This window comes from Xyrauchen texanus, chromosome 6, assembly GCF_025860055.1.
Source record: "Xyrauchen texanus isolate HMW12.3.18 chromosome 6, RBS_HiC_50CHRs, whole genome shotgun sequence".
NCBI lineage: Eukaryota > Metazoa > Chordata > Actinopteri > Cypriniformes > Catostomidae > Xyrauchen > Xyrauchen texanus.
The window spans coordinates 25,023,732-25,036,743 of NC_068281.1; the positions used below are offsets into that span (position 1 = coordinate 25,023,732).

At 35.7% G+C, this 13,012-nt stretch overlaps 1 protein-coding gene across 1 annotated transcript; it reads left to right on the top strand.

The window, feature by feature from the left end:
* The first annotated feature begins 9,079 nt into the window (after positions 1–9,079).
* Positions 9,080–9,826, top strand: LOC127645680 (uncharacterized). The gene has a single exon (XM_052129360.1). It carries the CDS (start codon positions 9,080–9,082, stop codon positions 9,824–9,826), a length of 747 nt encoding a protein of 248 aa, XP_051985320.1.
* The last annotated feature ends 3,186 nt before the right edge of the window (positions 9,827–13,012 follow it).

Consider the following 13,012-nt stretch of genomic DNA (forward strand, 5'->3'; position numbering starts at 1 on the left):
TTACGTCTGCCATGTGATTCTTCACGTCCTACTTGCAGTTGGTTGCAAGGTATATTTTAATTAATTTTTACACATAATAAATTAAGCCTCAACAAACCTCACAAGTAGCACAGCCACACAAGAATTGTTCTTGACAGCTAGATCTGTCTTGACACACGATTTTCAAAGTTTCAATTTATTTTTAACTTGACTAAAAACGGGATGTTTAATATGCTGAAATCCAGTGAGATGCTCCTAAGGTGTCTGTATGACGCATATGTACTTTCAATGTCCTCCACTAATATTGGCACCCTTGATAATATGAGCAAAAAAAATATGTATTGTTTATCCTTTTGATCTTTTCATTCAAAATATGGTCAGTGAACCATTTTTGGGTGGTTCTTCAACTACAGGCACTTTTAGCCTTGTGAACTTGAGGGGGGAAAAAAAGTGTTCAAATCAAAATTTTCACAATCTAACAGTTAAATATAACTAGTCTAGTTTAATGATCCATAAGAGAACACACTTACATTATAAGACAAATTGGTGTTTTTTGACATGTTTTCCGATCCGCACTGAACAAATGTCATTTCCATCACATGTAAATATTTGATTATTATTTACAAATATTATGATATACATAATTTCTTAACAGTGTAAGACCACTTTCACACATAGTTTTACCAGTTTATACCTATATTGCAATTACCATAGATTTGTGGATTAAGTAAATTAATTGTCATGAGGAGCTGGGATAGGCTCCAGCCCCCCGCGACCCTGTACACAGGATAAGCGGTTGACGATGGATGGATGAATTGTCATGAGGCCCAAACACAAAGCTTACATCCACCACAACCTGAAATATAATATTGGATTGGTTAGATACATTTCAGAAAAATAACTACTTGTGTTATTACATTAAGTGGACCATTAGCCCATAAACTATGCAGAAGTTTTTAATGAGTGATTAGAGTTTTGTAAATATTTTCAAAAAACATACAAGGTGGTGGAAATGACTGGGTGGTGTGGAAATGACAATGAATGGACGTCCATGTAGAAAAACAGAAGACATTTATTTGAAACCTTCTGAAGCAGACAATTCCAACAAATCTTTAGTCTCATTAGTCTGTTTGGTTCCATAACCAGATGAACATTTACAGTCTTACTGTAAACAACTTTAACCACAAATAGTCACATGAAAAATGTAAGTTACACATAACTTGTGATTGTAAAATTGTAACATTGTAACATTCTAATTGGTTAGATGAACAGTTTTGAATTTTGGAATTCTTAAAAAAAAAAAAAACTAAACTTTAGTCATGCCAATGCATTGTAACATGAACTATAAAGCATCTTGAGCATGCACACACTGTGTGTGAGTGAGTTTGGTATTGTAAAATTCTAATCAGTCTCTTAGATGAACACTGTTCTGAAGAGAACATTTAAAAGACACCTTAAACTATATCATAACATGAACTGTAAAGCATCTTGATCACAAGGGCTGTGTGTGCATGAGAGATTGAGAGAGAGAGAGAGAGAGAGAGAGAGAGAGAGAGAAAGAGAGAGAGGTACGCATGGAGGTTTGTCCAGAGGGCAATTATGGTGACCAGACGATATGTGTGTGAGAGAGCCATTTTCAGTATGCGATACTTCTTGAGGATCTTTCCTGCCATTATCTTCGAAATAAGTTGTTTTTCTCTCTCGGAGGACAGATTTTCATATCTGTCTCTCAGCTCAGCAAGAAGAGCATTATGGAAAACCAAAGTTCTTCTTAGAGTGTGTGGTGGTGTTGTCATCTGCTTTTTTGACTTGGCATTTGGGGAGTCAGCCTGCTTCACTTTCTTCATTAATCGGTCATACCGTTTGCGGTACCTCTCGACCTTCTGCAGAGCCTTCCCAAGCTTAGCATTGCTTTTATACAATGCTGCATAAACTTTGAACGGTTTCTTAGAACCTTTTTCCTTCCCCTTTGTTTTTGACTTAAACGTTGGGGTGAGGGTGGTGTGGCAGGTGGATCAACATCATGTTCTGGCTGCACAAAATCTGGAGAGTTTGGTGGTGTAGTGGTAGAAAGGTAGGCCTGTACCTTATGAGCTTTGTTCATCTTCTCCCGATAATTCCTTTGATTTGTTCTCCATTGTCTCCTTCTTTTGCGTTGTTCTCGCTTTGACAAATCTGCAATTGGCTTTACAACCCCTCTTTCTTTTTTCCTCATGTATCTCTCCCTGTCTCTCTTCAGTCGCTCTTCATATTTGACAGGGTCCTCTTTTAATCTGTCCCTATAGGACTGAGACCTTTCAGCAGTTGACTTCCACGGCATCTTAAAAATAGATGAAAAGGCATTTCAACAAATATATATTTGAATAAATACATTAGCATTGTAAATTTCAATAAATAAAATATACATATGTAGCCACACAATCTATGAATTGCAGCTTGTAAGCATAAATGTCATTTCCACCTCACCTTTGTCATTTCCACCCAAGAAGGTAATGTGTTGGAAATGACGGTGGTGGAAATGACAATCCTGCAGTATTTTGTAAAAAATCCAAGCTAGTATTACAGATTAGCTATGAATTGATAGCTAGCATTGCATGCATGCAAAATACATCTATTTATGTTAAAAAATCTATTTATTTACAAACTCAGTTGATGTTACGCCATGTTTGGAAATGACATACAATAAAAATATTTTCATTTCAAGCAATATTTACCTTGAGTTTTCTTCTTCAAGTTGGTGAAGAAATTCAAAATCTCCTCCATGTCAGACATGTGCTGTGATGTCATTGTTCATCTCCATAGAAACTACCCAAACAATGTTTCAAAAAAACTTTTTAAAGGGACATTACAGCGTTGTGGTGGAAATGACGGCAATACTGTGGGACAACTACATTTTGAATATAAAATCACATTAATAGTTGTCTGACCTTAAATACCACAATTAGGTTTTGATTATTTTACTGATACTTTATTCAGTCATATTTTAAAAAAATAGATAAATAATTTTTTTACACTTCTTTTTCATTATTGAAGATCAGAAGTCTGGGTGTGGGACAAGCACAAAACAGCAATATTTGCATCTATAATGATGTTTAAAAAGGTGAAAAAATCATCGTAGACTACCGGTAAAAAGTTCCTAACGTACTTTCATTGTAAAGTTAACTATGAAAGTGTGAATTTTTCAAAATGAAATGTTTTTATAAAATATGATCAAAGGACATGAAAGTGCCCATAGTCTAAGAATTGCCCTTTTGTGTTAATTTTGATGTGTGTTTTGGATCATTGCCCTGCTGGAAGATCCAACCACGGCCCATTTTAAGGTTTCTGGAAGAGGCAGTCAGGTTTAGATTTTGTTTATCTGTTGGTAGTTGACAGAGTCCATGATGCAATATATCCGAACAAGATGTCCAGGACCTCTGACAGAAAAACAGCCCCACAACATTAAAGATCCCCCACTATATTTAACTGTGGGCTTGATGTACTTTTCCATATGGCTTCCTCTCTATGTGCGCCAAATCCATCTCTGATGTTTGCTGCCAAAAAGATCTATTTTTGTATTATCTGGCCATAGAACCAGGTCCAATTTAAAGTTCCAGTTGTGTCTGGAAAACTAAAGATGCTTGAGTTTGTTGTTGGATGAGAGTAGAGGCCATTTTCTTGAAACCCTCCCAAACAACTTGTGGTGATGTAGGTGACGTCTGATTGTAGATTTGGAGACTATCTGACCCCAAGACCCAACTAATTTCTGCAATTCTCCAGCTGTGATCCTTGGAGATTCTTTGGCCACTCGAACCATCCTGCTCACTGTGCGTGAAGACAATAAAGACACATGTCCTCTTCCAGGCCGATTTGTAACATCTCCAGTTGATTGGCACTTCTTATTTATTGCCCTGATGGTGGAAATTGGCATTTTAGCTATTAAGCTATTTTCTTTTAGCCACTTCCCATTTTGTGAAGCTCAATAACCTTTTGCCGCACATCATAACTATATTCTTTGGTCTTACCCATTGTGATGGACGACTAAGGGAATTTGTCCTATATGTTACCTCATATTTATGTTAAACAGGAAGTCATGGCTGAACAATTTTATGTTCCTAGTCACCCAGGTGTTTTAATAAAAAAAAAAAAAATGTGAATGGGAATATACTTAAGATATATTTTACAAAGAAAATAATTTCTATGAGTGCCAATAGTTGTGGCAAATGGGTTTTGGAGAAAAATATTTATGTAATTATGAGCCCCCATCTAAAAAAAAGATTTTTGTGAATATTTTGAATGAAAGATCAAAAGGATAAACAATAAAGAATTTTTTTCACAGCAATTTTTGCTCCTATGTACCAAGCGTGCCAATATTAGTGGAGGGCACTGCAGACAGTGCAGAAGGAACACAAGAACGTGTCCTGTGAGAACATAAAGTTATAGTTCACCCAAAAATTAACTTCACTTTCACTTTTACATTCTGGTGCGGAAGTGACTTTCACATTCAGTAGTTGGGGCTGGTCAATTGATTTAAACACTGGAGTCATATGGATTAATTTATGCTGCCTTTATGTCCTTTTTGGACCTTCTGATCACCATTCACTTGCATTGTATTGATCTACAGAGCTGAGATAGTCCTCTAAAAATCTTCATTTGTGTTCTGGAGAAGAAAAAACATAATGCATCTGGGATGTCATGAGAGTGAGTAAATCATGAGATAATTTAAATGTTTGGGTGAACTATCCCTTTAAGTCTACCCTGGACAGATTGACAAACCCAAATGGATTGATGTGGACTGTAGGCCAGTGATAGGTTTATGTTCAATTATATGTGAGTAAAACAAACAATATATTGACTACTAAAGCCACTTTTTGTACAGTCTAATCAATACTTTTCTCATCTGCTACAGTAATACAATATATTCAAGGTGAATATCTGCAATATTATATTTATTATATAACAGTATAGGCTATTGTAATTACATTTACTTGAATTATTATGTATTATTTATTTTAAATGAGCCTTTCTCAGCAAATATTGATACAGTATATGTGATTAATTCATCTGGAAATCAAGTAATTAACTCTAAAATTATCTACATTGTAAACCCAAATAAGTTAACAGAACTCAAACACATTTTATTTTTACGTTTATTAAAATACAAGTTTAAGTAAGCAGAACAGTCAGATTTTGATCTACTCATGCGTGTTGATTTGTTTCTTAACTTGAAATATAGAATAAGCCAACATATTAATTTTAATGGTTCTTCACTTTAAATTTCTTAAAATTTGGCTGAATTTAAAATCACCATGTAGGCTCAACTTAAATATGTCAAGTAGAGGGAACCTAGCTTGCTAGTACTAGTTAGAACAAACCAGTACAGTGAATGTTAGCAATGTAATCAATGTATATTGAATAAACCATGCACTGAACAGCAATTGCTTACCAAGTACATCATTATACTGAAGAATGATCTAATATTGTGTCCTCAATCTAATCTCAAGCTCCAATATTCACCAACTCTTCTAAACAACACAACAAAACATTAAACACAAACAAGCATCTCCCTTTACATTCATCTTACACAAAGACATGCTATATAACACTTAATTTTTACATTTATTCTCCCTGTCGAGTGCCATGTAAAGCATGCTGGGAAATAAAAAGCCCCTTCCCAGTTTCAGTTAAATTTATGTTCCTGTGAATTTAAAGAGACACTTTCATTAAACTCAAAACATTAAACAATTCAGGTTACTAAAAAGGTGTACGTTTCATGAATTCAACAGAAAGAGAAAGTTCTAAATATGCATCAAGGTTAATTTATTTGAACTAATTTGTATGATTTAATGTTTCCCTACTCAAAACATTAAATTATTTTGAGCATTAGCATTTTCACTGTATTGACAGCTCTTACAATTTATCCAAAATATATATTATATTAATGTCAACTAATCTACTACATATACAGTATCTACTATACAAATATTTACAACAAGAAATACTACATGTATCTACTGTTTCAAACTGAATCATTCATGTTAAAGTTTGCATTTATTTAGCTTCCAGTTTGAAATTGACTTGACAAAATATTCAACAATTGAGTGCTGTAAAACTGCTACAGGGTCTTTGAAACACTCAAGCTTGTAGCTTATCAGAATTGGCAGTGTTTCCTGCAGCGTTAAAGGATCAAAGTTGTTGGTGTCAAATGTGTTCTCCCAGTAGAGGTGTGTGTTCTTGGAAACACTGGCAATAGTCATTGACTGGTCTGGAAACATGCCAGTAGGTGAGCAGAACCATATCCTTATGGCTATCATATGCCATCAATTACATTCATTTAATTAGTGAATGCAATGTTAGTGGAGTTTAAAGAACAAAAGTGCTGTCAAAGTCTGAAAGATTTGTGCCGTCTCTCCCTTTTCTCTCTGGAAGGCATACTTTTTCAGTACAAATGAGACGGATCTACCAGAGGATCACATTGAGTCACTGAGAACGACCAACACTTAATCACCCACAAAGGCAAACTGAAATAGAGCTGAGGGAAAATACAAGACTTCAGTTGTGTGGCACTGAAATGGTATAAACATGTGTGAATGGCTATGCAAGCACTTCAGCGGTCATTTGATTATAGTTGCTGATGTAAAAATAAGACATTGCAATTGACAAGATTTTTCAACATGTTAACACTTGAGACAAGACTTCCTGTACATAATCTCTGCTCCTCAAGCCATTGTTATTCTCCTGTAATTGCTGCTTCTCTTCTTGCCTTATTAGAGAGAATCAGATATCTTGATAATGGGCTTGTGGGTTGTCTGGAATTCACTACTTCTTAGGGTCTTGTGTGAAGGTAATTGTCTAATTTTGACACATTTTTGTGCATGTGTGTGAGCAGAGTAAACTCTAGATAGTCATCTACATGTTGCAACAGTTAAAGACACATGTTACTGTAGTGTTACTGAGTAGAGGATATGTATATAGCTGTGGTTTAAATATTTATGTGATAATTGAGTTTGAGATGGTTTTCAAAAGGATCACTCTCCTTTGGGAACGTGTACATACACTTGAATCCACAGAACTGCCGCTCACTGGATGTTTTTTGTTTTTGGCACCATTCTGAGTAAATTTACTGTTTTGTGTTGGTGCCAGATGGGCTGGTTGGAGTATTTCTGTAAATGCTGATCTCCTGGGATTTTCACACACAACAGTCTCTAGAATTTACTCAGAATGGTGCCAAAAACAAAAAACATCCAGTGAGCGGCAGTTCTGTGGACTGAAACGCCTTGTTGGTAAGAGAGGTCAACAGAGAATGGCCAGACTGGTTTGAACTGACAAAGTCTACGGTAATTCAGATAACCGCTCTGTACAATTGTGCTGAGAAGAATAACATCTCAGAATGCTGTTCTAAGATTCGGGTTGGTGCTGTTTTGGCGTTGTTTTATATATATATATATATATATATATATATATATTGATTAATAAATTTTTTATCGAATTAATTACATGATGTCCCGATTAATTAATCAAGATTAATCGCATTTAATCGCATATACAATATTTGCTGAGAAATCCCTCATATAATAATTCAATATATAATGATAAAATAATTATACATAGTTATCTTTAAATATTAAATATATATATATATTATTATATATATATATAAAAAATAGAAAATATTCAGATAATTAAAATGCATTACATTCTTGTGGCAGAAGAGTTCATCATTATTATTGAACATAAGTCAATCATTGGCATACAGTTCATAGCAATCCATTTCACAAGTGAATTTGTCAGTTTGAGATTTATTATGAGGGCTTGTTTAAGGACCCGTCACACCTGCGTCAGACATGCTTGTGTAGCGTCTCGGGTGTGTTGCGTCATAAAAATATATTTTTAGGTCACTGTGTCAAGTTAAATATCTAATTCTTAGAACGCATCTTGAGATCTCTTAGTTTGAATTTGTGCTCCATCAAGTGTTTTGAATGCAAGAATGTAATGCATGTTTGTGTTGTGCTGCTGCTGGATAGTTGTATTGAAGCGTGTTGCCCATACAGCTGAAGTTTCACTTACTGCCCTCTGGAGTAAACAGGTGGTACTACAAGCTTGCATTTCTCAGGAATCTTCCTTAATATGGTCCAGGGGCATTGCGATTAATTGCATAAATTATTATTTTTTTATAAAATTAATCGCATGGAATTAACACGTAAAATCGACAGCCCTTATATATATATATATATATATATATATATATATATATATACTTGTGTACACTGTGTATTTTATGAGAGATTTGTATTTAGATATGTGCCTGTACATGTAGATACTGTACAATGCCTAGACCAATTAATTGTTAACAGTGTTTCAAGATATTACTTTGTAATAAATATTTAGTAGTTTTCTTTGTTTTTTACATGCACACAAACATAGACTAATGGGTAGTGGTGAGCATATGCTAAGCGCATAGGGCTTTTTTCCCCAGATAATGTCTCAGGGATTGATGGTGATAGTGATAGCCACATGGTTTTGGTGGAGATCATAGAATTTCCTTTTCTGCCCCATCAAGATAAAAGGAACAAAGGTATATTGTCTTAGATAAAATCTATGTTGTCTTTGATGTCAGGATCTGATACAGTGCACCGTTTCATGTATCTCAGAGTGCCATCAGCAGTGCACTTTTAACCTTTATCCATCACATTCATTTTAATTAGATAAATTATTTTTTAAAAGTTGGCACCAGTATTATGAAATGGCTTAGCTACATTTTCCAAATTAACAAAATCGATGTGAAAATTGTGTCACTTGAAACTGTGCCAATGTGTGGTGTGTCCTAATTAATGGTCATTCTAGCCTTAGCTTAGAGTTACACTGATGCTGGCTGCCTAACGAAAACCTCTGTGGAGCAATGCCAGCTTCGCAAGTCACTGTGGCGCACAGTTTTCCTTGAACCGGTGGATTAAAAATTTGAAATGTGACTTTATTTTTTTATCACTTTTGAATGCATGGGAGGATATCTGTTGCCATTATTTGAATTACTCAACTTGACCTCACATGGAAAACTTATTTAAAAAGGCTTCAACCATCAACAAGGATCAAGCATTTTCAATATAAGATTTAAGACTGCAAGATGGCTGTGAAAATGGAAAAGGTCTCTAAGTACGAAACTCTGAAGCTGTTGGAAAAGTGTAGAAAGGAAAGAGACGATGCTTTGCACCGGGAGAATTTGATGAGGGAAAAACTGAGACAATATGAATCTAGAATTAGGTCAACCGAAGCTCTCAAACAGAAATTGAAGCAATTGACTTTGGACAACAAGGAGCTGCGCAAACAGGTGAAAGTCCTACGGGCTGAAATTGGTTTGGAGTCCAGTCCAAAATTTCATGGTAAAACCACCAAGGACATAATCAGCGAGTTGCATGAAAAGGAGAAGGAATGTGATTCACTGGTTGAAAAATCAGGGAAATTAAGTTTGACAATTGATGAACTGACTTCAGAACTGGCCAACACCGTGACCTCAAAGACTCTGCTGGAGGACCAAGTTCAGTCACTCCAACAAAATCTGAAGGACATGACAAACAATCAGCGACGGCTTCTGAAATTATGGGAAGATAAGAAGGCGCAGAGGGAACAGCTGTCACTGCCTGCCATTCCTCAGAGACCTGGACAAAAGCCTGTAATTCATAAAGGTGTCCAGACAGAGATGTCCATCAGTTCCACTCAGATATTACCAATGAATGCATTTGAGACCAAGACACGTCGAGAGATTGATAAGAGCAGAACCAGTCTGGAAAGACGCAGCACCACTTTAGCAAACGGCACTCATCGGGAGAAAAATGCATTGATTCAGAATGAAGCAAAAGGAATACACAACTGACAATTAATTCTGTTGACATGAGGCTAATTCATAGCAACGATTCAAAACTACATTATTACTAAATAACTACATTATTTATATTTATGCATGTATAAATACTTGTATATATCAGTTGTATATAGTACATTTTATTGTATGTATAAATAATTAAGATACCTGATTCAAGCCAGGACTATTGTATATAGGTTTACCACAATTATTTTTTTGTCTGTAGTTTCAAGTATTACTCTACTTTTATAGGTTAATGTTTATTGTCTACAAAAACATATAAGATCTTTTTAAGATAGATGTAATTCATCTTTTCTCATCTCCAGTTTGGATAATCATGTAATAAAGTGATGTATGTCATTTAATTTAAATGTCACTAATGTATGTCTTTCTCAGGGTAGTAACTATTAAAGTTTTAAAATTTGTATGTCTCAGTCTCAGGGTTCAGCTCAATGTCAGAAACAAACTTTTTCATATAGGGGCAATAATTTCTCCCTGGATTTCATTTTCAGGGGCATTTCTAATGTTTATAAGGGATATATATATACAGCTGAAGCCAGAAGTTTACATACACATAGGTTGAAATCATTAAAACTTATTTTTAACCACTCCACATATTGCATATTAGCAAACTATAGTTTTGGCATGTTGTTTAGGACATGTACTTTGTGCATGGCATGAGTAATTTTCCAACAATTGTTTACAGACAGATTGCTTTACATTTAATTGACTATATCACAATTCCAGTGGGTCACAAGTTTACATACACAAAGTTAACTGTGCCTTTAAGCATCCTGAAATTTATGTCAAGCCTTTAGACAATTTGCTTCTTATAGGAGGTGTACTGAATTGGAGTTGTACCTGATGTATTTTAAGGCCTACTTTCAAACCCAGTGCCTCTTTGCTTGACATCATGGGAAAATAAAAATAAATCATCCAAGACCTCAGAAAAAATAATTGTGGACCCCCACAAGTCTGGTTCTTAAAGAAAAAGGGTGAGGCTTGCAACCTGATGATCATCATCCTAACCGTGAAGCATGGGGGTGGCAGCATCCTGTTGTGGGGTGCTTTGCTGCAGGAGGGACTGTTGCACTTCACAAAATAAATTGCATCATGAGAAAGTAAAATTATGTGGATATATTGACACGACAATCTCAAGACATCAGCCAGGAAGTTAAAGCTCGGTCACAAATAGGTCTTCCAAATGGACAATGACCCCAAGCATACCTCCAAATTAGTGGCAAAATAGCTTAAGGACAACAAAGTCAAGGTACTGGAGTGGGCATCACAAAGCCCTGACCTCAATCCTTAGAAAATATGTGGGCAGCACAGAAAAAGCATGTGCAAGCAAGGAAGCCTACAAACATGACTCAGATACACCAGTTCTGTCTGGAGGAATGGGCTAAAATTCCAGCAACTTATTGTGAGAAGCTTGTGGAAGGCTACACTAAACATTTGACCCAAGTTAAACAATTTAAAGGCAATACTACCAAATATTAAACTTGTAAAACATGTAAACTTCTGACCCACTGGGAATATGATGAAAGAAATTAAAGTTGAAATATATAATTCTCTCTACTATTATTCTGACATTTCACATTCTTAAAATAAAGTAGTGATCCTAATTGATAGGGAATGTTTTCTACGATTAAATGTCAGGAATTGTGAAAAACTAAGTTTAAATGTATTTGGCTAATGTGTATTTAAACTTCTGACTTCAACTGTATATACACCGATCAGCCACAACTTTAAAACCACCTGCCTAATATTGTGTAGGTTCCCCTCATGCCTCCAAAACAGCGGCAACCCACATCTCAGAATAGTGTTCTGAGATGCTTTTCTTCTCAACACAATTGTACAGAGATATTATTTGAGTTGCCGTAGACTTTGTCAGTTCAAACCAGTCTGGCCATTTTCGGTTGACCACTCTCATCAACAAATAATTTCTGTACATAGAACTGTCGCTCACTGGATGTTTTTTTTTTGTTTTTGGCACCACTCAGATTAAATTCTAGAGACGGTTGAGCGTAAAAATAAAAAAATCAGTAGATGGCATTTACAGAAATACTCAAACCAGCCCATCTAGCACCAACAATCTCCTGACCGATATCTGCATAATTTTATGCACTGCTGCCACATGAAAAAGTCTGATTGCTTGGGGGAAGAAGCTGTCACGCAGGCATCAGGACCCGCATCAGCCAACTACATGACAGCTTCTTCCCCCAAGCAATCAGACTTTTGAACACTTGATCTCTCATAAACAATATATCAGCACTGCACTTTATTAATCTTATCTGTTGCACTTGTGTATATGGTCGTGTGACAATAAAGTGATTTGATTTGATTTAGATAATCGTATGGATGATTGTTGCCAGATGGGCTGGTTTGAGTATTTCTGTAACTGCTGATCTCCTGGGATTTTTACACACAACAGTCTCTAGAATTTACTCAGAATGGTGCCAAACACAAAAACATCCAGTGAGCGGCAGTTCTGTGGATGGAAATGCCTTGTTGATTAGAGAGGTCAACAGAGAATGGCCAGACTGGTTTGAACTGACAAAGTCTACGGTCACTCAGATAACCGCTCTGTACAATTGTGGTGCGAAGAAAAGAATATCAGAATGCTGTTCTGAGATGCTGGTTGGTGCTATTTTTGCAGCACAAGGGGAACCTACACAATATTAGACAGGCGGTTTTAATGTTGTGGCTGATATTGTATATATGTATATATAATATTCTGTGTCATTCATATATTCAAATAAGTTCTGAATTTGAATAATTAGACTGAGAATATATATTATGACCTACCAGTAAAATTAAATCAACATCAAATAATATTTTCTGTGATAATAACAAATAAATAAGCTTATAACACAATATTAATAACTATATCGGATGATTTTTTTTTTGCCCCCACAATTTCAATTTCAGGGGCATTTTTGTCACTTTTGGGGGAACTTTTGCCACAAGCCAGCCCTCTTAATCTCTGGCCATGGTTAAAGGGATAGTTCACCCAATAATTAAAATTATCTTATTTACTCACCCTCATGATATGGAGTGGACCACATGGAGTGGTGGTGGTGTAGTGGTCTAAACCACATAACTGGTAAACTGGTAATCAGAAGGTTGCTGGTTCGATCCCCACAGCCACCACCATTGTGTCCTTGAGCAAGGCACTTAACTCCAGGTTGCTCTGGG

Bases quoted from the DNA above. Each gene is read 5' to 3' on its own strand.
- LOC127645680 (XM_052129360.1), top strand. From the start codon at position 9,080: ATGGCTGTGAAAATGGAAAAGGTCTCTAAGTACGAAACTCTGAAGCTG.